We start from the raw sequence: 26235 nt of genomic DNA on the forward strand, positions 1-26235 counted from the left end.
TTTACAAAGGAAGCAAAGATAAAATAGAGTGGCCTGTGTGTCCACTTCACCGCAATTTCAAACTTACTGAAGACAAATATGTTTTAAAAATTCATGCGGGTTGCACACATGTGCGCACGCACGCACACAGACAAATAAAAAGGGGAACAACAAGAACAGTTGTCAAAACTCCAGCCAAAGGATGCAGTGAAGACCAAAGAAACAACAGCATAAGGAACAAAATAAAAGCAGTTTTCAACATCTTCAACAAGGCTTAATCTTAGAGTGCCTTGTCCTGCCCCTGGAAAACACAAATGGAAAGGATTCAGGTATGTGACATTCATGTTTTCAACGATAAATGTTATTCTGTGCAGGCTTGTCGGACACTACAGCTAATACCGTATTACTAATCGACAAACCCAAATCTCGCTTCTATTTTTTTCTGTGTCCAGCTGCTGCGAGCATTTTTGCTCTGCCTGCTGTCTGTCCACTGGTGCCTGGCTATGCCCCTGCAGAGCCAATGTACCGATGAATCATTCTGCACATATAGCTTACATGATTACCACAGCCAGTTGGTCAATATGCCCAGTCACATCAATGAGCGCAGTCTTGCCCCCTGGAATTATATGTGAGTATTGGTCTCATCATGAAAGACTAAACTGATTTCTAACATTGGTCAACAAACTTTTCTTTTCCCTCTGTTTTTGCGCAAATTCCGAATGGGCGCTCGTCAAGACAGTTATTTTAAATCAGCGTCAAAAATACATTGAAAGCCATTAAAGACGCATAAAGCCAACTAATTCAACTTTGCTGTTGACCAGTGTAATTAACGACAGTGTGTGCAACATGCAATGGTATACAGCAACACAATCGAATGAGATGTGATGTGGCATTTGCATCTAGAACCCTGCCAAAGAAGATGCTTACTTTTGTTCTGGTTTCAGTGTTAGTCTCTTCGTTCTTACTTAGAGATCTGTCGTGTTGCATAAGTAAACACACCTGTATTTAATTTTTGGCTTTGCGGGTATGCCTAATTAAGTGGCTGACAGAGGCATGCCTGTGAGTATGCGAATGCTCACTACCTATTTCTGGTCTTACTCTGCTCCCTATACATAGTGAAAATATTGACTTGGACCGGGTACCTCAAGTGATACATGAAGCCAGTTGCCACACGAGCCACTCCTGCAGAGGGCTGGACAACGCTTTTGGTCTTGAGACCATACCTGTAGCCGTGAGAATGCCCGTCCTCAAGAAGAACCCCAACTGTTTCCCGACGGCAAGCTACTCCTTAGAATTTGAACTCATCACCATAGCATGTATATGTGCTATTTCCAGGCACAGTTAAACAGGGATGGTATTGTATTGTGACGCATGTGTCTGCTGGGAAGACACATGCAAAGTATGAAATTGACTTAGATTGAATTTATATTCATTAAGACATTCCAATTGACACTGAAAATATCAATTACTGTAAGTTCTTCATTATTTTCTCACACTTTAGTCCATGCCTATTGTCTGGTGTCAACCAGAAAAAAAAATAAAAATCTCGCTCAAACGTCTCACTTTTCTCTCCCTCAAAACAATGATTCCGCAATGGGTTACGGCAAATGTCATTACTCCTGCTGTCAATCATTTTTTCGATCCTGTATTTAACAGGATAAGCGCCGAGAAGTATAGAAAATGGATAAAAAATTTCATGACACAGGTACATGATCACAATTAATCAATAAAATGATACAATTATAATACCATAATCGATTAACAAACACAAAATTATTGTATGGATCACTGCATGTTGGGAGGGGGGGAGAGAGAGAGAGAGAGAGAGAGAGAGAGAGAGAGAGAGAGAGAGAGAGAGAGAGAGAGAGAGAGAGAGAGAGAGTACGAGAGAGATCGAGAGAGAGAGAGAGAGAGCTCAGTGGACCCCTGCTGGGCTAGTCTGCAAATAGCAAAAATCTATGTATACTTGGTCCTTATTGCACACTGGGGCAAAATTATTGTCCCCTTACCTAATGGAGGAAAATCCCACAGTGGTAACAGAAATAACATGAATCTGACAACATAATTAATAAAAAGATAATGAAAATTCATTAATTGTGGTTCAATTGAATTATTTCAAAATAATTTTTGAAATTTTTTAAACAACCTGAATAAAAATTATGGTACTCTGAGAAAAGATTGAAAAGAATTCAACAAAGGTGTGTCTTCTAATTAGCATCACGGGTTTCTTCAAAATTGTAAGCAATTAGATAGCGTATTTATGACCACGGGGAGCCGGGGGTTGTCTCGGTAGATCAAAAGAAAAAGTATAGACAGAGGCCTTAAAAGTAAAGACTACATGACAATCTCCATGCAGCATTATGTTCCTGTGACTGCAGTTGCACATATTATTCAGAAATTTAGGATTCTCATGAATGGAGTCAACATCCTTGAACGTAACAAAATTGAAGAGACCGAAAATGTGAATATTAACAAAGATCCCAGAAGAACCTCCAAATATATTAAAGGTAAACTATGAAATCAATGTACATCAGTATCAGATTGCAGCATTTGTCATTCGAGCCAAAGAGGAGATTATGGGAGATGAATGTTGAAAATAAGTTATATTAAAAAAAAATATTACAATCTGGGGCGGTCCGGTAGTCCAGTGGTTAGCACGTCGGCTTCACAGTGCAGAGGTACCGGGTTCGATTCCAGCTCCGGCCTCCCTGTGTGGAGCTTGCATGTTCTCCTCGGGCCTGTGTGGGTTTTCTCCGGGTGCTCCGGTTTCCTCCCACATTCCAAAAATATGCATGGCAGGCTGATTGAACACTCTAAATTGTCCCTAGGTGTGAGTGTGAGTGCGAATGGTTGTTCGTCTCTATGTGCCCTGCGATTGGCTGGCAACCGATTCAGGGTGTCCCCCGCCTACTGCCCGGAGACAGCTGGGATAGGCTCCAGCACCCCCCGCGACCCTAGTGAGGATCAAGCGGTTAGGAAAATGAATGAATGAATATTACAATCTGCATGTTCCCCATGTTGACAAGACACAAATCTTTTGGGATAATGTCTTATTGATGAGACAAAACTATAACTATTTGGCAAAACACATTTTCACAGACATAAAAATGAGGCATACGTTTCATACTTATCAAGAAAAGAGCACGCACGGTTCCAACAGTGAAACAAGGAAGAGGCTCGGTCATGTTCTGGGGCTGCTTTGCTAAATCTGGCACATGGTGTCTTTTATCTGCTCAGGGTACAATGAAATCTCAAAAATATCAAAGTATTCGAGAGAGAAATGTCCTATCCGGTGTCATAAAGCTTGGCCAGGGTCGAGCTCACATTTAAAATCCAAAATATTGTGCAGATCCCCTTTATATTATCACAGGTTTAAAAGAACAAGAAGAGGAATGTGCAGATGAATTTTGGTGGCAATGAATGACCATTTCAGACAGTGAGTGAGCCGAGATTGGGGGGGAAGGGGTGTCATCACAAAAAAGCTCTGACGGATTGTTGTAGGGGGTTGAATTTTAGTGTTAACATAATTTTTACACACAGACCGATTATAAATTCCAATGTTCAGTCCATTCTAATGTCCCTTTAAGGTATGTTACACGTGATTAAAATATGTAGGCCCACGCCTGGAAAAAAATGAAGCCATTCCTGCAAAAAAAACAACAGAGTACAAAGCTCGGAAGGCAGGTTTGCGACTAAATGTGATGCATGCAAGTGCACTTGCACCATGAACACAATTGCACCATAAACAAAACCCCTCTGAATCGGTGGATGATGCAAGTATGATGCAAGCATAGATAACGTTGATGCTTCAAAATGAAGTCTTCGATCGAGAACACGTTACAATCGTACGTTTCAAATCAAGTACTGAGAGAACAGAAAACCCGTATTTTCAGATTTTAGTCACATGGCGCATGGTACAGAATTGTAGACTTGTGTTCATTCAATATGAAACGCCTAACTTTGTAGCAGGAGACAAATTATGAAAACGTACCGACCTTTAGAAAGAATTTTGGCAATTGACTGAGCCAGAGAAGGTTTTTCTGCCACCATCAAAACCGTCTTCATTTTGTTGTACTCAGCACAAATTAAAATAAGTGCGATACAAATAGTTACTGGTTATATGTCATTACATCGAATTGATGGCTCTTCTTCGTCCCGTTCTTCCTCTAACTTCACTGGCAGTTGGCAGTTTCCTTAAAGATACATTACTTCCATCTGGTGGTCTGGAAGTATGGTACAATCTTTTTATTATTATTATTATTAAGACAAGATAAGATATCCTTTATTCGTCCCACACAGGGGAAATTTACAGCCTCCAGCAGCAAGAATGTATGTAGAAAGAAGAAAGAGAAAAAACAATTATCATCATCATCGAAAAATTATACAGAAAATAATTATAACACATGTCCATCTGTCGTGATGTATTGATTATTTACGAGGATCAATTCAACCCCATGCACTTAGGAGTTATTAAAACAATCCTTTCACCAAACAATAAAATTTTCAATTGGAGTGTTTTAGCAGAATTTCCATCCACGAACTCTCAAAACGTCCATTATCTGGCTGCATTCGAAAATACGCTCCAGGTTCACTACAACCGTGAGGAAAGTCAGTGTATTGCTCAAATTTCCCGTTCGGAAATTCATAGTGCCTGTGCGCGCACTAGGCGCTTCGACCCGTGACATGTTGCGCCAGTGCGTCAGGAAGATGGAACCATTTTAAGCAAGAGCAGCTGACTGGTTGAGACCATATCCTGATCTCGGAAATTACTGGGAACCCACTCTGCCTCTCCGAACAGCGACCCCCCCCCCCCCACACACACACACACACACGCGCGCAATGCACGGACGTCAGAGTTTGATGAAATAATACGAATACCGACACAGACAGCCTATGATCCCCACTCCGGCTTCTTGCCCCATTATTTGCATCCCGTGCACATTCTGTGTCATATGCGCATAGGTTCACTTCGCAAGGCAATTACACCAGGATAAAATATGCACGTGACTTGAAAAAAAAAGCTGGAATTGCAACAAATAAAATATATAAAGTATGTTAAATTTGCTATTTATTCGAAAAGGCGTTTGGTGCATTTAAAGGAATTCCACCGAACGTCGTCAGTTTCCCTATATTTGGGTCAAATCCGGATTGAGTTGTGGGTAAAACACTGCGTTTGAAGGAATTATGAATGAGGACGTCCAAAATTCACCGGATGTGTCCTCCGCAGGCCACATTTTCGGCCGCGCGACGCCAATTTCGGCGCAATTTGACGGCGCGTGGTTTCCAAATTCTACAAAGACAATTCGCAAGCTGGGTCCTTCCATACCTAAAATGGCTCCTTATCGTGTAGCCTCCATACATCGCATGAACCGTGGCGAATTAATGTGAATTTGGACACCATGTGCGGTCGAGTCGCTACAGAAGTGACATCATCTGGTCGAAACTGCCGCCTTCACAGTACTATTTGTGAATTTGGACACAGCCCAAGTGTGTAACAAGGGCTCAAAGGGGCTGGGCGACAAACACTTTGGAGAATTGGGACACCTCTCGTCACAGCTTCGACGGGAACACGACGTAATTGAGAGGTGGGCAGAGTGTGGCTATTGGGATTGGGCCAGAATGCCCGAACGCGTGCTGTGTTGCTGTAATGTAGCGCTCACTTCCTTGTTGTTGCATGTCACGCCAGGATTGGCTAAACCGAGCTATGATGTTTTAACTTGGTTGGTTTACGCTTTCTTGGCATTGGGCATTCGACTGTCGCATGAAGATGGAGAGTCGCAACGCAGTTCTTCTTAAACTTCTTGTATTTTTTGTGTTGTGGTCATATTTTGAGGGAAGAGAGACTGAGTATAAAGATGTCACCTGCGGTTCACTGGTAAAACTGATGAACACCAGACATAGCGTTCGTCTCCATTCCCACGATGTCAAATACGGGTCAGGTAATTGTTCTTCTTTATTGAGTTAAAGTACATTTAAACACAAAACATATTACACGTGAAAGTATATGGTTGAATTGCAGTTAACCCCGCATTTACTATGTTTTTTTAATTATTTAAATGACCGGTTGTCATTTTAAGATTACGATAGTTCATGATCAGTGTAACCAAGATTATGTTGTCTATTTCAACTCTTCCGTACCGTATAAATTCTACAATGTATCGATAATAGAATTAGATCCACCCCCCATTTTCTATTCTATGTTCAGTGTCACGAGTGGAGATCATAAATAGGTACATCGACGAGGTGTATTGAATGTTGCATATGATGCTGGAAGAAAATACGATATATCATAGCCTACTTCCTGCAGTTAGGCCAGTCGTCCACTCGAAAAGAGTCAAGCCAGGCTCACCAAAGGTTGATATCTCTCCCCTCTGTATTGCGGTAACACGGCGCAAATGCATAATTTGGAATGATACCAGTTCGAAGTACAACAATTTTAAAGTGTTTTAATTTTGAAATGCAAGATAAGATCTGAATGAAACTTTCCCTGTGGTGTCCTGCAGTAGACAAGTTTCTCAAAGGGATTGAAAGACTGTGTGATAAGAGGTATTATTTTTTTGTGATTTTTTTTTTTAATGAACTGTAAAAAGAATCAATTAAGCACATTTTAGAGGGCCATTATTTTGAAATGCAACATCACATCTTCATGAAACCCCATAGGTGCAAAACTGGGATAGTGTATGTAGTGTCTGTCAGACACGGACTGGTTGTGTGAATAAAGATAAGATGTATATTATGTTTCAATTTTGTTTTTGAAATGACAGTAAATGTAACGACAATGAAATGAGCAGATTTCAAATAACTATCATTTTGAAGTTCAACTGTGGTTCTTTATGAAACTTCATGGGTGGAATCTGAGATCTGAGTCTCGAAATAACACTAGTTGTGCAATGGTGGATTATTAGGGTGTTTTTTTTAATCAGATGTTAACCCATCTATTGTTTTTAAATTTAATATCAGGTTTGAACGAAACTTCCTGCGTACAATCCTTGGATAATTTAGTTTCTCTCAGAAGTGCAATGGTTGCTTGACAAGAGGAGTATGATTGATATACTTTTGAATACAATGCGTTTATGTCTAAATATTTATGGTTTAGGCATTTAATTTTAAATTGACAATCTTTGGGACTCGAGATTGGCCTGACCCCAGTACATGCTGTAGCTTCATAGTTCTGGTAGAAGTTTGTGTCGCACCATGGTCGTTACAGTTGTGCTTGTGTGTGTGTGTGTGTGTGCGTGTGCGTGTGTGTGTACGTACATGTTAGGAAGCGGACAGCAGTCTGTCACTGGAGTTGAGAACTCAGATGATGGCAACAGTTATTGGCAGATACGAGGAAAGGCCAACCATCCGTGTCAGCGTGGCACAGCAATTAAGTGTGGTCAGCCTATACGCTTCACACACATGAAGACTGGCCGAAACCTTCACACACACCACTTCAGCTCCCCCTTATCTAATAATCAGGTATGTAAAATGTGCACAAAGTCAGTAGCAGTGCTCTGTGAGATACAGTATATATCCATCCATCCATCCATCATCTACCGCTTATCCGGGGGCGGGTCGCGGGGGCAACAGCTTTAGCAGGGAAGCCCAGACTTCCCTCTCCCTAGCTACTTCGGCCAGCTCTCCCCGGGGGATCCCGAGTCATTCCCAGACAAGCTGGGTGACATAGTCTCTCCAGTGTGTCCTGGGTCTTCCTCGGGGTCTCCTCCCGGTGGGGCATGACCGGAACACCTCACCGGGGAGGCGCTCATGAGGCATCCGAATAAGATGCCCAAGCTACCTATATCCATCCATCAATCCATTTTCTGATCCGCTTACCCTCACAAGGGTTGTGGGTTTGCTGTAGTGTATCCCAGCTGACTTCAGGCAGTAGGCAGGGGGACACCCTGAACTGGTGGCCAATTTCGATTTTCAATTTTACATGAACATTTTTCACTTGGTGCAGTTATTCACACATAATCTCTCACACAATATTACTGTCCATCAATAACGGTGAAAAAAATTTTGTCACACAACAGCTGCTTTAACAGCTTTTTTTATGAAATCAAAACAGAACAATATAACATTATAAAGTGCACATCTAAGGTACACTAGTACTCAGCCTATAGTGGATTTAAACCATGGTTGCATACTTCGTTTTTGTCAAGTTTGCTTTCAACACAGCAGTCTGTTTCTGTATGTTTGTTGAAGAATAACGAGACACCGGACACCAGTGTTCATTATGTGCCGCTGTATTCGAAACTGATGGCCGTACAAACACACGCACTTCCCCCGTGTTGCAGGGGCAAACCATTCTGAAAGGGGTGGGGCAGTCAGGCTATGTTGATTGTGTTGGTCCTTCTTGCGCGGAAGTCTCTATAAGGTTTTGTGTAGACCTCATTTTGAATAACTACAATTCGTTCGATGACAACACTGGAGACGTTTTACTTTCGCTAGGTCGCTACCACCGTAGCGCACTGTCACTGTCAGACGAACACAGAGAAGCTCCACCCGCTCTATTTATATGGACACAGAATACTGTAACCTTCCACACAAAATAGTTCTAAACAAGTAACAATCGCGTCAGTGGCATACATCGTATACCTGTATGATACAGAGAGAGAGAGAGAGAAGAACAGATAACTTTGGTCTTGTCAGTGGAGCAATATGGCAACTATTTAAAAGTAAACTTTCCATTCATAAACTCTAAGTATCCCTTTTCGGTGTCTCGCGCTGCCGTGGCTGGCAAAACAGACATGGGCGTGGACTTCTGCAGCGCGCTTGTTGTTTTGTTTCTGGTGTATTTATAGAGCAACGTAACATCCGCTTGTGCCGTGTTTTAATCCCGTTAAAATTCATTTAAATAAATGCCAATAAAAACGCGCTAAACTGACAGCTCTAATATATATATATATATATATATATATATATATATATATACACACACACACACACATTTTCCTTGTCTCACCCCCCCCCCCCCCCTCGGGTGGTGTCCATCCCTCATTCAGCTCGGGTCCTCTACCAGAGGCCAGGAAGCTTGAGGGTTCTGCGCAGTATCCTTGCTGTTCCCAGCACTGCACATTTCTGGACTGAGATGTCCGATGTTGTTCCCGGGATTTGTTGCAACCACTCATCCAGTTTGGGGGCCACTGCCCCGAGTGCTCCGACCACAACAGGCATGACTGTCACCTTTACCTTACAGGCTCTCTCCGGCTCCTCTCTGAGCCCTTGGTAGTTTCTCGTGTTCCTTCTTCATGATGTTTCCATCACTTGGGACCACGACATCCACTACAACGGCTTTCCTCTGCCCTTTAGCTATGATCACGATATCTGGTTGCTTTGCCATTACCGTCTTGTCAGTCTGGATCTGGAAGTCCCACAGGATCTTCGCTCTGTCATTCTCCAATATATAATATTAAAATATATATATATATATATATATATATACAGTATATACTGTATTTTAGAGCTGTCAGTTTCGCGCGTTTTTATTGGCATTAATTCAAATGAATTTTAATGGGATTAAAAAAATTGAGAGATTAACGCGGCACACGTCACAGCGGATGTTATGTTGCTCTATAAATAAACCAGAAACAAAACAACAAGCGCGCTGCATAGGTCCACGCACGTTTGTTTTGCCAGCCACGGCAGCGCAAGACACCGAAAACGGATACTTAGAGTTTATGAATGGAAAGTTTACTTTAAAAAAATTGCCATATTGCTCCACTGACAAGACCAAAGTTATCTGTTCTTCTCTCTCTCTCTCTGTATCATGCAGGTATACGATGTATGCCACTGACGCGATTGTTACTTGTTTGGAACTATTTTGTGTGGAAGGTTACAGTGTTCCGTGTCCATATAAATAGAGCGTGTGGAGCTTCTCTGTGTTCGTCTGACGGTGAAGTTCAGCGGTGCAGTGGTAGCGACCTAGCGAAAATAAAACGTCTTCAGTGTTGTCATCGAAGCAAGTGTACCGGTAGTCTACAAAAACCGTAGAGAGACTTCGGCGCAAGAAGGACCAACACAATCAACATAGCCTGACTGCTGTGTTCAAAGCAAACTTGAGAAAAACGAATGCAACCATGGCTTAAATCCACTAGAGGCTGAGTACGAGTTTATCTTAGATGTGCACTTTATGATGTTGTATTGCTCTGTTTTGATTCCATAAAAAGAGCTGTTAAAGCAGCTGCTGTGTGACAAAATATTTTGTTGATGGACAGCAATGTTGTGTGAGAGATTTTGTGTGAATAACTGATCCAAGTGAAAAATGTTCACGTAAAATTGAAAATCGAAATTGTTTTAGTAAATATTTGCATTTTGCACTTAGAAAACTGATTCATGATTCCATATTGATGAGAGCATTAAAATGGGGGAAAATAGGACAAAAAAATATAAAAGGAAATTCAGAAACGATAAAAAAATGCATGAGTAATCACGATTAATTTTTCGTGAATTTGAGTTAATGACAGTTGCATTTTTAATTAGATTAAATATTTTAATCGTTTGACAGCTCTAATATATGTATATGTACAGGTATATATAATCACCAGTGGAATAATAATAGTCATACCTCGGTTTTCTACCATAATCCATTCCAGAAGGCTGTTCGATTACCAATTTGTTCGAAAATTGAAACCACGTTCTTTATTAAAAAAAAATCTTTATTGAACACGTCTGTTCACAATGGAATGCGACATGAGGAGGCGTCACTTCCTCATCTACCCGAGGAAGCGGCACTTCCTCGTGTAAAGAAGGCGGGAGGAGTCAAGTGACGCATTCAAGGGCGCTCAGTTTGTTCGAGAAACGAAATTCGGTCGTCATCCGAGGCATAAAAAATTGAAATTTTTGGTCAGGAACAGAGATGTTCGAAAACCGAGGTTTGACTGTATTCAAAATATCTGGTTGTCTAATTCAAATTCAAGTACGCATGCTGCAGTATTGTAGACCTTCATTCACTGTAGATACAATGTCATCGTCGCATCCAATGTAAAGAGCATCTCATTACTTTTTCGACACAAAAACTCACAAAGTCATGCACATTCAGAGGGTGAGTGTAAGACCCGATCCATCAAAGAATAGCCAAAAAGTTCTGATTTTTGGAAACTGAGATGTTTATTAACCCTTCCATCAAAATCCACAAAAATATTTTTGCTATCATGTTTTTTATGAGATTTTTTTGGGTGTCACATTATATTAAGCATTATGTAGATTACATGTGAAATGACAAGTTGGGGAAATCATATTTTAAACCTGCCATATCAAATTTGATAGATGATTTAATTGTGATATCAAGAACGAGTTAATAACTATGCATGTAGCAAAAAAGCTACGAATGGCATTATATTGTTTTGAAGTAGCTAACTGATAAGTATTTTCATTTTGTGCTAGATAATTCTTGTAACTGCTCTCTCTGCAGGAGGTCAGTGCATTCGGAGAGAATGGCGAGGGTGATGACCTGGACGTTTGGACAGTGCAGTGTGATGGTGTCCACTGGGAACGCAATGACGCCGTGCGATTCAAGCATGTCGGTACCAATGTTTTCCTGAGTGTGACGGGTGAGCAGTATGGCCCTCCCATCCGTGGCCAATGGGAAGTACACGGCATGACCTCACCAAACCAGCATAACTGGTGGCAGGTGATGGAAGGCGTCTTCATCCAGCCAAGCCAGGATCCACTCCACCAATCAGCTCATCACACTGAACTCTGAAATCAAAAGCAGTGAACTTGTCCATGGCTGTGCCGTGGTAAATTATTTCATTTGAGTGATGATTGATATCTTTTTGTCGGTTTTCTCAAGGAATTAGTTGTAGGTGGGGATCGTAGAGATGGGTTATCCAAAAGCGATACATTTTGACATTTTTGGTGATGTGGCCGCTGTATATGCTACATGCAAGGATCCATGAAAATTAAATTGATTGGGGGGGGGGGGGGGGTCATGTTTTTCTTCAGCTTGAGTGTTTTTTTTTCTTAGAAAGTACAACAGACTTGAGGATTGAGAACAGGTGTCCACCCCCTAGCTACGCCTCCGGTCGCCCTGGTCGCAAAGTCATGATTACGTTGACACACCAAGAAGTGGAGATGGGTAGATGAGCAGCGACTCGCTTTACATCAGCAAGGGTAGTCGGGTAAATCCCCACAAACATATTGCCGGCATCGGCTGAGACATCTATTTGTTGATATGCGACCTCCAACCGATGTGAGTAGGCCAGTGATGTGAAAAGTCCACAAGAGTAGAAAAGGTTCTGATACAATGAGTACTTGAAGTGTCACTGAAAACGGTTTGCTGCTCAGAAGGAAAAATAAAGCCCCAGTTTGAATGAGCAAGACTATGTCCCATTTATTTAATCTGTTTGAAGTCACTGGATCAAGTTCGCAGTTCGCCACGAACTGCAGTTCGGAGCTGATCACGCTGATTGAAAAAAGTAACAGGTCTTTCAAATGAGGATCTTCTGTTAACTAATTCTTGAGCCTTGGTATGTACTGCCTGATGCATGTTATAGTCACTTTATTAGGACACCTGGGAACAGAAAAAATGCTAACAGTGTGATTCTTTGGTGTGGACCTCATTTGCGTGTGTTTTAGAAAAATGAATAAACCTGTATGTAAATTTCAAATAGAACATCCATAGCTTATAAATGGATAAAAAATTATTTAGAAAACAGATATCAGTACGTGCAACTCAACAATAAAAAAACGAATCAACTGAAAATCACTCGCGTAGTTCCTCAGGGGTCAGTGCTTGGTCCAAAACTATTCATCTTATATATAAATGATATCTGCAAAGGCGGCCCGGCAGTCCAGTGGTTAGCACGTGGGTTTCACAGTGCAGAGGTACCGGGTTCGATTCCAGCTCCGGCCTCCCTGTGTGGAGTTTGCATGTTCTCCCCGGGCCTGCGTGGGTTTTCTCCGGGTGCTCCGGTTTCCTCCCACGTTCCAAAAACATGCGTGGCAGGCTGATTGAACACTCTAAATTGTCCCTAGGTCTGAGTGTGAGTGCGAATGGTTGTTCGTTTCTGTGTGCCCTGCGATTGGCTGGCAACCGATTCAGGGTGTCCCCCGCCTACTGCCCGAAGACAGCTGGGATAGGCTCCAGCACCCCCCGCGACCCTAGTGAGGATCAAGCGGCTCGGAAGATGAATGAATGAATGAATGATATCTGCAAAGTCTCAAAACTATTTAAATGTGTCCTATTTGCTGATGATACAACTTTCTACTGTTCTGGAATAAATCTGAAACGGCTCCTGATAACGGTAGAAAACGAATTAAACAAATTTAAAAACTGGTTCGACAGAAATAAATTGTCACTTAACCTGAAAAAAATCGAAGTCAATTGTTTTTGGCACAAGACCAATCAAACACCAAGCTAAAATTATGGTAAACTCAATTGAAATAGAGCGTATGAAACCAAGTTTCTCGGATTAGTAATAGACTCAAAACTATGTTGGAAACCACATATCGATAACGTAAAAAGAAAAATAGCCAAGACTGTAGGGATCCTCTACAAAACCAAGGAAGTGCTAAATAAAAGATCTTTGTACACATTATACACTTCATTATTATTACCATATATGACCTACTGTGTGGAAATATGGGGAAATGCCTGCAAAACAAACACACTCCCTATTCTCAAACTACAAAAAAAGCAATTCGAATTATTAATAGATCAAAATATACGGAACCCACAAATCCACTATTTATCAAATATAATACGATGAAATTTTATGACCTGGTTGACTTTAAAATCGCCCAATTAATGTACAAAGCACACAATAACCTGCTCTGCCAAAACATTTAGAAGTTTTTCGAAATTCGAGTAAGCAATTATGAATTAAGAGGTACCAACTTATTCAAAAAACTCAAAACAAGAACAAACATCAAGCAAAGAAGTGTATCTAGCAAAGGTTATCTGTGGAATAATCTCGAAACGGACCTAAAAATGAGTAAATCGCTTGCCGAGTTCAAAAACAAATTCAAAAAAATAGTACAAACAACCTACATCAATCAGAGTTAAAATGATAAATTCTAAACATTAAAAATAATGATAAATCAAAACTAAGTTGATAAATAGAGAAAGGTATTGAAATATCCATTATGAATACAAGAGAAAATTGACACAAGAGTGCCAGGGTGAGGATGTATATAATCCCAATACAAACCAAAAGCTGTAAAAATATCACGGTTAAGGGTAAAGTATGAGCCTTAATGGAGACTTCTTACTTTTTCTTTTCTGATTGATATAAAAATGATTTAGCAGATATAAACACATAACGGGGTAGGACAAGATAAGTTTTTTACTTCATCCTACTCCCTTGAACATAAAAACTGTGTTGAATGAAGACTGATTTCTTTCTTTTTACTTTTTTTATCTACCTTATTTTCTGTCAAATTATTACTGTATATGTTTTATGTTCAATGAACAAACAAAACAAACATAAAACAATAGTTTGTGAGATCATCTTATATTTTTTCCCAATTATGAAGCCAAAACTACGACATTTTCATTCTGTCACAATGATTTTTAGAATTTGACCAATGGCATGCAGTCAAGGCTTTCCATGCTGGGCAGAAGCATTGACCTCCATGAAAAATACAATACATCCTGATTTATAAAGTATTTTAACAACAGCTGCAGCTATAACAAAGCGCTTTACAAAACTGAACCTAAAATAAAATAACAAACACAACCCCTAACATCAAAACACGGAGAGGCGTGCATTCTTTTCCCTCATATGAAATGATAATTTATTTCCTGCAGTATTTGGTCTTAATTTAATTGTGCGTGCATTGGATGTGCAGATTCCAGTCGTTTGTGGCTTATTTTATTTGTCTTCTTTGTTTCCGTCCGGGGCGGCCCGGTAGTCCAGTGGTTAGCACGTCGGCTTCACAGTGCAGAGGTATCGGGTTCGATTCCAGCTCCGGCCTCCCTGTGTGGAGTTTGCATGTTCTCCCCGAGCCTGCGTGGGTTTTCTCCGGGTGCTCCGGTTTCCTCCCACATTCCAAAAACATGCATGGTAGGCTGATTGGACGCTCTGAATTGTCCCTAGGTGTGAGTGTGAGCGTGGATGGTTGTTCGTCTCTGTGTGCCCTGCGATTGGCTGGCAACTGATCCAGGGTGTCCCCCGCCTACTGCCCGAAGACGGCTGGGATAGGCTCCAGCACCCCCCGCGACCCTAGTGTGGATTAAGCGGTTCAGAAAATGGATGGTTGGATGGATGTTTCCGTCCGATAAGATTTTCATCTACTGTGTTCCTGTCATGATACTGTTCTTGTGCGTCTCCAGCAGGTGGCAGTCGAAGACCCTCCCTTCACTGCACACCTGCTGCCAATGTTTCGATCAATTGCTCTGTACTTAAGGCAAGGGTAGGGAAATCTGATTCCTCTTAAGCAGGGGTCGGGAAACTATGGCTCGCGAACCAGGTGTGGCTCTTTTGATGATTGCATCTGGCTCGCAGATAAAACAAAATATACTTACTTGTTTAATCCACCCATCGGTTTTTCACTGCTCATGTCCTGTTCAGGGCGGCATTTGGCGGCAGGAGCCATTTTAATTGGATGATACTGGACTACAGTTGCTGTTGCCGTGGAAACAGGTCAACGCCCCCTTTTGAATCAGTCCGCTCGGTCATTAGCTCAAAGCTAATCCTTCGATGAATAAGATGGTGAAAAGAAAAATAGATGACTAGTAAGGTACACTTCAGGATGAATGGAACGAAGCATTCGTCTTTGAGAGAACAGGTTCTGTGGTGTCTAATTTGCAATGACAAAATACCATCGATGAAACGGTCGAATATAAAGCTCCACTTTGACACGCGTCATGCTACTTTTGCAACAAAATACCCTGCTGTAGACAGCAGAAAGGAAGTGTGCAAGCTACTGAGCAGGGTGCAAGCTAACCAGCAGCAATTACGCGTATGGATCCGGCAAGCTTCCGCTCGCTTTGCTGAATCTTTTGCAATCGTGAGGAACTGAAAACCATTCCCATTAATGGTGAGTATTACAACTAAATTATTTAAAAGAATACTTTCAGAGGCTTAAATTTTGTTGAATTAACTTTTCAAATAGTTAAATGTGTATATATATATATATATATATATATATGTATGTATATGAGCACTCTCCCCACTGCTGTTCTGCATAGGACCGAACCCCCTAAGCCAAGTAATCCCCAAGACAGGCTATGGATACCGCCTCAGAAATGGAGCTACAATCAGTCACCTCCTCTACATGGATGACATAAAGCTGTATGCTAAGAGCGAAAGGGACATAGATTCCCTGATCCACACAACCAGGATGTACAGCAGCGAAATAGGGATGTCATTCTGGCTTGAGAAATGTAGTCGGATGGTGACTAAGAGAGGAAAGGTAGTCCGCACTGAAGCGGTTTCACTCCCTAAAGGAACAATAGCAGACATTGAGGACAGCTACAAGTACCTTGGTATACCACAAGCCAATGGCAACCTCGAACTGGCAACAAGGAAAGCGGCTACGGCCAAATACCTCCAGCGAGTGAGGCAAGTCCTAAGAAGCCAGCTCAATGGCAAGAATAAGACCCGGGCAATAAACAGCTATGCCCTGCCAGTGATCAGATACCCTGCAGGAATAATAAGGTGGCCAAAGGAAGAGATTCAGACCACGGACGTTGTTCAGTTATTTCCGTTTTTCACGGCCGTCGGAAAAGGGATCGTTGGCCAGCATGGAAGGATCACTCTTTCTGTACTTTCTTGATACATTTGAACATTTTGCAGCAAAAGTAGATGAAATGAAAGTAGTTGCAGTAGCAGTATCAAAAGCAGTAGCAGAAGCAGGTAATAACCTAAAGCACACAAATGCAGAATATATCTTGATAAGCACACATAAATGCAGAATATATCTTTCTGCATCACGGTGTAAATAAGTATAGAATTTACATAAATACTTTTATTTTAACAATACATTTAATAAATACTTTAATTAACCGTGATCTCACTATGTATCATTTTAAACGTAAGAAACCATATATCACAAACATATCAAGTCGACACGAACAAAAGAACTACAACTCCCAACGGCCCAAACCGGAAGTGGAGCGCCGGCATGATTAAGCCCAGCTGCAACGCGATGTACTTCGCTCAAAACCAAAGTACGGCTAGACAAACATGAAAACTGTGCATAATGACTTAAATAAAGACACCATCGTTTTAGCAACACTTTAGCCCACGCCGTTTACATTGCCGATTGCGAGCGGTAACTGACTATGATTACAAACAAAGCAGAACGGACATAATGCAAAGCAGACAAACAAAGCAACCGATCATGATCAATCTAAAGCTAACTTAAGATATCTGGTTAATAAAAGTACAAGCGTAGCTTACCATTCGGCCATGCCGACGACGAAGCGAGTGTATTCACTAACGCAACATAATGCGATTCTGCTTTTTATACCTCGCGCGAACGGTCGCCTGTCAGTGGCAGCCCCGCCCCTCTTAAAGCGCCAGGTGAATCCAACAGACGTTAAGACCCGAAAGCTCATAACCATGCATGGAGGGTGTCATCCCAAATCCAGCACCCTGAGACTGTACGCAAGCCGAAAGGAAGGAGGCCGGGGACTAGTGAGTGTGAGAACCACTGTCCAGGATGAAACATCCAAGCTCCATGAATACATCAAGGAGAAGGCTCCAACGGATGACGTACTCAGAGAATGTCTCAGACAATGGGGAACAGAAGATGAGGCGCTGGAAGAGGGACCATCATGGGAGGACAAGCCCCTACACGGGATGTACCACCGGATCAAAACTGAGGTGGCCGATCTCAAGAAGTCCTATCAGTGGCTAGAGAGGGCTGGCCTGAAGGACAGCACAGAGGCACTCATCCTGGCTGCTCAGGAGCAGGCCTTGAGCACCAGAGCCATTGAGGCCCAGATATACCACACCAGACAAGACCCAAGGTGTAGGTTGTGCAAAGAGGCACATGAGACGATCCAACACATAACTGCAGGGTGTAAGATGCTGGCAGAGAAAGCCTACATGGAACGCCATAACCAGGTGACTGGCATAGTCTACCGAAACATCTGTGCGGAGTATGGACTGGAAACCCCAAGGTCAAAATGGGAAACACCTCCGAAGGTGGTGGAGAATGACAGAGCGAAGATCCTGTGGGACTTCCAGATCCAGACTGACAAGATGGTAATGGCGAACCAACCAGATATCGTGATCATAGATAAAGGGCACAGGAAAGCCGTTGTAGTGGATGTAGCGTTCCCAAGTGATGGAAACATCAGGAAGAAGGAACATGAGAAACTCGAGAAATACCAAGGGCTCAGAGAGGAGCTGGAGAGAGCCTGGAAGGTAAAGGTGACAGTCGTGCCTGTGGTGGTCGGAGCACTCGGGGCAGTGACCCCCAAACTAGATGAGTGGTTGCAACAGATCCCGGGAACAACATGGGACATCTCAGTCCAGAAATGTGCAGTGCTGGGAACAGCAAGGATACTGCGCAGAACCCTCAAGCTTCCTGGCCTCTGGTAGAGGACCCGAGCTGAATGAGGGACGGACACCACCCGAGGGGTGAGATGAGGATTTTTTATATATCTACAGTATATATTAGTGATGGGTCCAGCAACACCGATGCGTCGACGCTGGTGTCAAGCTCACAGAGCAATCCCCGCATAGTGTGCTTACTGCTTCAAGACAATCACATGACCGATGTATGAACTGCATCGATACAGTCCAGGGGGCGTCGACGCCGCAAAAGCCCGGCAAACTGTGTTTATAAGGAAGTGCAACTGTCGACGCGATGCGCCTGCCGACGCGATGCGCCTGCCGACGCGATCCAAACCTCACCCTTGCTTGTGGAATTGCATACATATTATGGAGCAGCTCCTGGGGAAATGCAAATTGTCCGCTGTGTGGGACCATTTTGATCTGCTTTTGTAGAATAACGTATTTATTCATATCTCCTTGTCTCACAAAGTGCCTCTCAGATTTTTGACATGTCTTGTTCCATTCTAATTAAAATTAATTTCAAGGTAACTCTTAGATTACTATTCACATATTTTATTCAAGATGAGTTGTTGAATTTGCCATACAGAATTATCTTTTACCAACAAAAGCACCTCCTTTATGGTGAGGCATTATCGAGCCAAGCATGAGAATGAAGTTCCCATTACACCCAGGACAACTTCAGGTATAGAGCCATTCCCTTACCTTTTCACATTTGCTTTGTTGATGATTAATTGGCAATCAGTAATTATTGTTGGTTTACTCTCCACTTAATGTTTGACAATCAAACTTCCAGGAAGCAGCTGCTCGATCAGGCACTGCTGAACATCATTATCAAGGACTGCCAGTCCCTCAGCATTGTGGAGAGTGAAGGGTTCAAGGAACTGATTCAGGTCCTTGAACCCTCATATGTTTTGCCAACAAGAAAGGTCTGTGTGAAAGTTCCATAAAGTTGTAGCTGATGTAGATGAGCTGAATCGCCTATAATTTAAATGTATTATTTGCTTTTGGTTTAGTTTCCAGACCATCAAAAATGGTGTCCAACAAATACCCAGAGGAATGGGAAAAAGTGAAAATGGAAGTACAGCAAGCTGTGGCAGTGAGTATAACAACTGACGTGGACCTCTGCGAACATGGAGGCTTACTTGGCATTTACCTGTCACTACATTAATGCGAATCTGCAGTTGTGTTCATCAGTGTTGGGAGTACAATACTTTCCACAGAATCACCCTGCTGACAATTTGGCTCAGGTCAAAAGGGGCATGATGGAGGACTGGGCTTGTATCTACCCCGGTCAAGGATGACGCCTCGTACTGATGTCCAAAACGTTTAATCATGGAACACCGTGAAAACTAAAACACATTTCGAACAACAATCAAAATTATAATATCTTGAACAGGACATTAAATAAATAACACAAATGACATACCGTGTGCACCTTGGTAAACCGAAAGTAGATCAAATAACGATAAATCACGTAGATCACACGGTATCGTAGTTCTCTGACTCTCTCTCTCTCTCTCTGTCTCCCGTTGTCTTCTCGATCTTTCTCTCATTCCTCGCTATACACGGCACTTGACCCGGAAGTGATTATTAACAAACATTCCGAATAACATATTCAGAGGATTTAAGGAAAAACAAATATGAAAGTTCACATAGAAATATGAAATACTTTAGCTAAACAACAAGCCTAAAATAATGGCAACCAACAACTCAGTCTTGGCGCCAGTTACACTCCCACCAAATTACTGTTGGAGTAACATTTGTAAATGAAAAAATACTTTACACCCTTGAAAATAATCAACAGTAATTTCACCCTTGTTCTGATGTGTCCTTAAACGAGACAAATTTAATGTCATTCAAACAAACAATGGAATTTACATATTCCAAAAAATTGACCTATTCTAGGTTGAATATTTGACACCTTAACTTACAGCATCTGATGCCTTCTCCCTAGTTGCCTTCAACTAGAACCACTAACTTCTGTACGGCTCTTTGAACAACGGAAGGCTTATTGAGGCGCTCTCCCTTTCTCCCTAACTTTCGTTCTCCTATCTGTACGGTTACTTTTCGCACCAGTCCGTCATCATCTTGATTTGCTTCAATAACCTTAGCAAGTTTCCATTCGTTGCGAGGGACATCATCCTCTTTGATGATCACAACATCACCAACTACCATGTTGTGCCTTGGTGTAAGCCATCGTTGCCTCAGGGTAAGGTTTGCAAGGTATTCCTTCCTCCACCTGTGCCAGAATTGTTCGGAAAGATATTGAATCCTTCTCCACCGTTTTTTGGCGTAGAGATCTTCCTGGATAAACTTCCCAGGTCGGGGAAGTGGTAAAGAAGACTTCATTGTAATCAAATGATTTGGCGTGAGAGGTTCCAAACTTGTGGGATCACTGATGTTGTCAACAGTTAAGGGCCGGTTGTTTACAATGGACGTAGCTTCATAAAAGTCCTTAGGGAAGAGTCATTTAACCTTCCAGCGCTTAGGGCCAAGACAGTGCTCAGTACACTTCTCACTGTCCTGATTTGACGTTCCCATACCCCGCCAGTGTGACTAGAGTGTGGCGTGTTCATCTGAAAATCACATTGTTTGTCTGCAAGGTAGGAGGCTAATCTTTCTTGATTTAATTCTTTTAGCGCCTTTGCCATCTCATTTCTTGCTCCCACAAAATTAGTGCCTTGATCAGATCTTATATGTCTAACGGCTCCACGGACAGCTACAAAGCATCTCAAGGCATTGATGAAGGCATCGGTTGTCATATCTTCAAGCATTTCAATATGCACTGCCCTGGAGCACAGACACGTGAAGAGCAGGCCATACCATTTTTGCTCCTTCCTTCCCCGTTTGGTGTGGAAGGGGCCGAAGCAGTCCATACCACAGTAAGCGAATGGTGGTGTTGCATCAACACAGTCACTGGGTAAGTCTGCCATCCGCTGTTCCTCTGGTGGTGCGCGAATTCTTCTACATTGTACACACCGTCTGATGTGTTGAGCTACAGCTTTACTTCCACCAACAATCCAAAATCCATTACTCCGTAACTCATTGAGAGTTTGTCCTCTGCCTTGATGTTGTATTTTGTTGTGATGATGACTAATAATGAGGTTTGTGAGCGCACCGTCTTTAGGGAGTATGACTGGCTGTTTTAATTCAAGCGACACAGCTGCTTTTCTTAGTCTTCCTCCTAATCTCAATATGCCGTCTTGAAGGCACGGGTCAAGCTGATAAAGTTGATGGTTACAAGGCAGTTTTCCTGATTTCTCGCTAAGCATGCTCATCTCCTTTTGGAAGACATCCTTTTGTGTCAGTTTAACAAGGGTCAGTGTAGCTTGCCTTTTTTTCTTCTACGTTTACAGGTTTTGTGGTTTTGATTCTCTTGGCTAGCCGTTGGATGCGAGCAATGACGTTAAATGCTGTTGCCCATTTTGAAATCCGTGACAGAAGCTCTTGAATGTCAAATTGCCTTACAGCTTCTGTCTTTAACACTTCTACACACCTCCGGATCTCCCACCAGTAGCTCAGGTGTCACCTCGTTTATGGCTATATCTCTCTCCCATAAAAACCTTGGACCGGTGAGCCAATTTGAGTTGATGAGACCTGTCACGTTCAGTCCTCTGGAGGCATGGTCTGCAGGGTTGTCTACTTTCTCTGCATCACCATCTTTAATGATGCCCTCCATAAACTTCAGATAGTCACCTTTGAACTTGTGATCTCTGTCCAACTTCCTTTTCAATTGTTTCAGTCGCGCCAAAGGCAGGACCTTATTGTTTGGGAGGTGAGGTCGTGCTTTGAAAGGAAGTGGCATTTCGAGGTGACTGTGTTCATTTAGTTGGAAGCCTCCTTTTAATATTTGCAGAAAGAGAATGTCATCTTGAGATATGCTTTTTTCACCTGCTTTTGTGTCTGCAAAATCAGACTCAAGGGCTTTAATGACGGCTGATGGTGTTACAGGTGGCAACTCTTTGACAGATACTCGAAGACAAAGTCCAGTCACATCGCCTGCATTTACGCATTGTGCTACACCTCCCACAATACTCCAGCCAAGATCGGTTTTGACAGCGTAAGGCTCGTAGTCACCTCCAGTAATGACCTCTCTTGGAATCAAGGCTCGGGAGCAGTCACAGACAATCAATAATCCAACGCCACAATCCATTGGTGGGGGTATCTCTTGAGTTATGTTAACAAGATGTTTCCATGAAGTGGCTGTTTTGCGGGTAGGAATATGTGTCTGGTCAAGAGGAATGAAGTCTCTTGTGTAGGCCGGAGGTAGGTCAATTGAAATATTTGAGGAAAATCCTCTTACTTTAAGTCCACAAACTCTTTCGCCTTTTATCACCGAGTCCTTTCCCATCATCGTGGAGAGTTTCAGTTTAACTGGGTCCATGTCTACCTTAAGCTTTGCGCACAATTCTTGATCAACAAACGTGTGGCTACTTTGTGTGTCCAACAGCGCATAAGCTAGGGTCTCTGTCTCAGGTGCATTAGGTGCTGAGATCCAGACGGGCACAATCATTGATGTACTCACAACATCACTTCCCTTGACACAACAAGATAGTGAGGATGTGATTTCTTCAGTGGTGTTCTGTGCTGAGGCTGTCTCCGTTGGAGAACGATCTTCATGTAATGCGGTTGGATGACTCTTTAGGCATACTCCACACATGGCTCTATTTCTACATGCCTTAGAATTGTGACCCTTTCTCAGGCATGCAAAACATAGTTTATTTTCATAGATGTATTTTCTCTTTTCCTCTGAAGACATTTTCATAAGCTTCTTACATTTATGTATACAGTGTTCTTCTCCACAGCATAAACATATGCCTGGATTTTCGGCATCTCGTAAATCGTTTTCATTGGGGTCTTGATCGGCTGTAGAGGTTTGCGGATCTGGGATCCTCACCTTTGTAGCAAATGTGTTTGCTTTTGATTGCCTACCTCCCTTTACTGTCATCTCAGTAGATTGTCTTAATGCGTATAGAGACGACACCGGATTGCAAGCGATGCGTGCCTCTTTAGATATAAATGTTGCAAAGTTATGGAAACTTGGATAGTCTTTACCTTCATCTAGCTGCTCTGTGACATGACGGTTCCACCTGGATGTCACCCAATCTGGTAGTTTCACCAGCATTTTCTGGTTCTCCTCACAGTCGTTCAAAACTTGCAGACCCTTTATGTAAGGCATAGCGTTGCTACAAGTTTGTAGGAAATCGCTGAATTCTCTCAATTTGAAATATTCCCTCCCACCAATCTTTGGCCATCCGTTGAGTTTTTCTCTGAAAGCCCTCTGCACAATGAAGGAATTACCATATCTGGTGTTGAGTCGATCCCATGCTTGCTGATAGGCTTCTTCATCTCTTCTATAAAAACTGCCTTCAAGAGAAGATTTTGCCTCCCCTGCTATGTACTTTTGTAAATAAAACAACCTATCTGCAGGGTTTGAGCATCACCTCTCTATCAGAGCTTTGAAGTTTGTACTCCACTCTATAAAGTTCAGAGGATCACCTGAGAATACTGTAGGCTCTGGGTTTGGAAGGCGACTGAGTGCTAATGATTCCTGTAATATCTGAACCAAGGTTTCTCATTTTGTCTCATTTTGTACAGTTTGCTGTTCGTGACGTGGGGCATGGTGAGAAGAAGGAAATGCAACATTCTCTTTGGTGTGTACGGGGCTGCTCGTACCATTCCTTTCCTTAATTTCCTCTTCTTCATATACACTTAACTGTGCCTTAATTACTTCCATGTCTCTCTGATTTTCAAGTTTTTTCAACTGCTGACGTTGAGCTTCAATAGCCTCTTCCATGTTAATCTCAGCTTCTTTCGCAGCCAGAAGAGCAGCCATTTCGGCCCGCTTAACTGAAATGCTTGGTGATTCGGACGGGTGCCCGGAAGGCTTGGCACTGGGTGCTGTAACTATGGAGGCGGTGGAACCATATATGGACCTGGCATATTCGTTATCTAGCAGCATGTGTAATTTTGCGTTTTCTGCCACAGCATCAAAATCTTCTTCATCTTCTGTTAGACGGATTCTCATTACTTGCAGTAAGTCTGCTGTTGCCGCTACACATGAATCAACTTTTCGCCGTAATTCTTGACTTGGTGTTGTCCGGCTTCGGACACTGTCGTATATTTCTTTTATCTCACCCTCAAGCTTCTCAACTTCATCCATCATGTCGTACATGTCTTGCTCAGGGCACCATTGTTTTAACTTTCTTCGGGTTTCTCTAACATGACTTTTCCATTTCTCATAAGTTACATTCAACTTGCCTTCCTTTTGAATGAACTCTTTCTCCTTTAGTTCCTGCATTTTAGGTGTCAAATGTCTTAAACGAGAGGATTTTCTTATTTTTGCCTCAGCCTCCCTTTCCACATTTTCATGCTCTTGCATCTCATCACACTGTCACTATTTTGAGACATTTTTGGAGCTTTCAAACTTCAGAACCGGAGTTTTACAGAGCAATAATAACAATGATGCGCTTGTCAAACATTCAACAGATATTTTCACACATTCAAGAACTCACATTCATTAGTTCTCATTTATGATAATCTTCGCCTATGTTCTATCCATCTACTTTGTGAGCTACTGGAAGCTGTATAGGCCTTTGCCAACTCTGGTTAATGTCCACCGAAACCTTTTAGCTGCTACTGGATGAGAAGCACCGTTGCACGTTGAAATCTTGCCTTACTGTCGGTTGAGGAGCGACGATGCATGCTGAGGCCTGTAGCTTACTGCGGGTTGAGTGCGACGACGTTCGAAGTAGCTCGTGGATAGCTGCGTGGCACGCGGGTCGAGTGCGACGACGCTCGATGTAGCTCGTAGCTTGCTACGTGATGTGCGCCGAAGCCGATAGCTTGCCGTGGGGGAAGCACCTGCGCGCCGAAGCCTCCAGAAGGATGGATGAGGACACGTTTTCACTGTTTCTACCCCGGTCAAGGATGACGCCTCGTACTGATGTCCAAAACGTTTAATCATGGAACACCGTGAAAACTAAAACACATTTCGAACAACAATCAAAATTATAATATCTTGAACAGGACATTAAATAAATAACACAAATGACATACCGTGCGCACCTTGGTAAACCGAAAGTAGATCAAATAACGATAAATCACGTAGATCACACGGTATCGTAGTTCTCTGACTCTCTCTCTGTCTCCCGTTGTCTTCTCGATCTTTCTCTCATTCCTCGCTATACACGGCACTTGACCCGGAAGTGATTTTTAACAAACATTCCGAATAACATATTCAGAGGATTTAAGGAAAAACAAATATGAAAGTTCACATAGAAATATGAAATACTTTAGCTAAAGAACAAGCCTAAAATAAATTTTTTTTGTTGTCATGGCAACCAACAACTCAGTCTTGGCGCCAGTTACAGGGCTATAACCAACAAGTAAAGTGTCTTGTGAGTGACGCAGCACCAAATAATGATCGCATCCATTAGACACCTCCAAATTCGCCACTCAATTTGCATTGCACACAGTCTTAATTTATTAGTTAGAAAATCATGCGATCAGGCCCCTGCACTTACGGACATATGAAGAAAAGCTCGACACCTCGTCACATTTTTCCATTCAAGCACTACAGCCAAGGAGAAGCTCGCTCAGGTGCAGCAACAGATGGGACGGCCAACCAACCCTGAAACTCATCAACAAGGTGCCAACACGCTGGAACAGTATTTAAGAAATGCTGTCAAGGCCGCATAATGAGAGGGAACCAGTGTGGGTATCTTTGGCCTCCTTAAAGATAGATTTGACTCCACTGACAGCTGATGAGTTCACCATCATAAGAGAAACTGGTGTT

At 42.4% G+C, this 26235-nt stretch overlaps 3 protein-coding genes and 1 long non-coding RNA gene across 5 annotated transcripts in view; 3 read left to right on the forward strand and 1 right to left on the reverse strand.

The window, feature by feature from the left end:
- The window catches only part of top3b (DNA topoisomerase III beta), a 45864-nt gene extending 41706 nt beyond the window's left edge, over positions 1-4158 (reverse strand). The window contains exon 1 of the mRNA XM_052068219.1: positions 3975-4158. Within this exon, the coding sequence (XP_051924179.1) occupies positions 3975-4044 (70 nt within the window). The 5' untranslated portion in view covers positions 4045-4158. The remainder of the gene's footprint in view (positions 1-3974) is intronic.
- On the forward strand, positions 150-1334 carry il17a/f2 (interleukin 17a/f2). The gene is made up of 3 exons (XM_052068391.1): positions 150-308; positions 432-607; positions 1096-1334. Exons 1-3 carry the CDS (start codon positions 294-296, stop codon positions 1322-1324), a joined length of 420 nt encoding a protein of 139 aa, XP_051924351.1. The 5' UTR covers positions 150-293; the 3' UTR covers positions 1325-1334.
- LOC127602339 (uncharacterized) overlaps positions 2380-26235 on the forward strand; it is a 30977-nt gene continuing 7121 nt past the window's right edge. Inside the window, exons 1-2 of the long non-coding RNA XR_007962763.1 lie at positions 2380-2657; positions 12793-12942. This is a non-coding gene — a long non-coding RNA (uncharacterized LOC127602339). The remainder of the gene's footprint in view (positions 2658-12792; positions 12943-26235) is intronic.
- On the forward strand, positions 5635-12281 carry sdf2l1 (stromal cell-derived factor 2-like 1). Of its 2 annotated transcripts, XM_052068362.1 has the most exons (4): positions 5635-5918; positions 7244-7440; positions 11378-11705; positions 11933-12281. In XM_052068362.1, the coding sequence occupies exons 1-3, from the start codon at positions 5741-5743 to the stop codon at positions 11666-11668; spliced, it is 666 nt and encodes a 221-aa protein (XP_051924322.1). In that variant the 5' UTR covers positions 5635-5740; the 3' UTR covers positions 11669-11705; positions 11933-12281. The 2 variants fall into 2 exon arrangements, with proteins under 2 accessions (XP_051924322.1, XP_051924321.1); XM_052068361.1 differs by having other exon boundaries at positions 11378-12281.

This window comes from Hippocampus zosterae, chromosome 6 (genome assembly GCF_025434085.1).
Source record: "Hippocampus zosterae strain Florida chromosome 6, ASM2543408v3, whole genome shotgun sequence".
Lineage (NCBI taxonomy): Eukaryota > Metazoa > Chordata > Actinopteri > Syngnathiformes > Syngnathidae > Hippocampus > Hippocampus zosterae.

Coding starts and splice junctions, on each gene's coding strand:
- il17a/f2 (XM_052068391.1), top strand. Junction 608..1,095: donor CTTGCCCCCTGGAATTATAT/GTGAGTATTGGT, acceptor CCCTATACATAG/TGAAAATATTGACTTGGACC.
- sdf2l1 (XM_052068361.1), top strand. CDS start 5,741: ATGAAGATGGAGAGTCGCAACGCAGTTCTTCTTAAACTTCTTGTATTT. Junction 5,919..7,243: donor CGATGTCAAATACGGGTCAG/GTAATTGTTCTT, acceptor CGTACATGTTAG/GAAGCGGACAGCAGTCTGTC. Junction 7,441..11,377: donor CCCCCTTATCTAATAATCAG/GTATGTAAAATG, acceptor CTCTCTCTGCAG/GAGGTCAGTGCATTCGGAGA.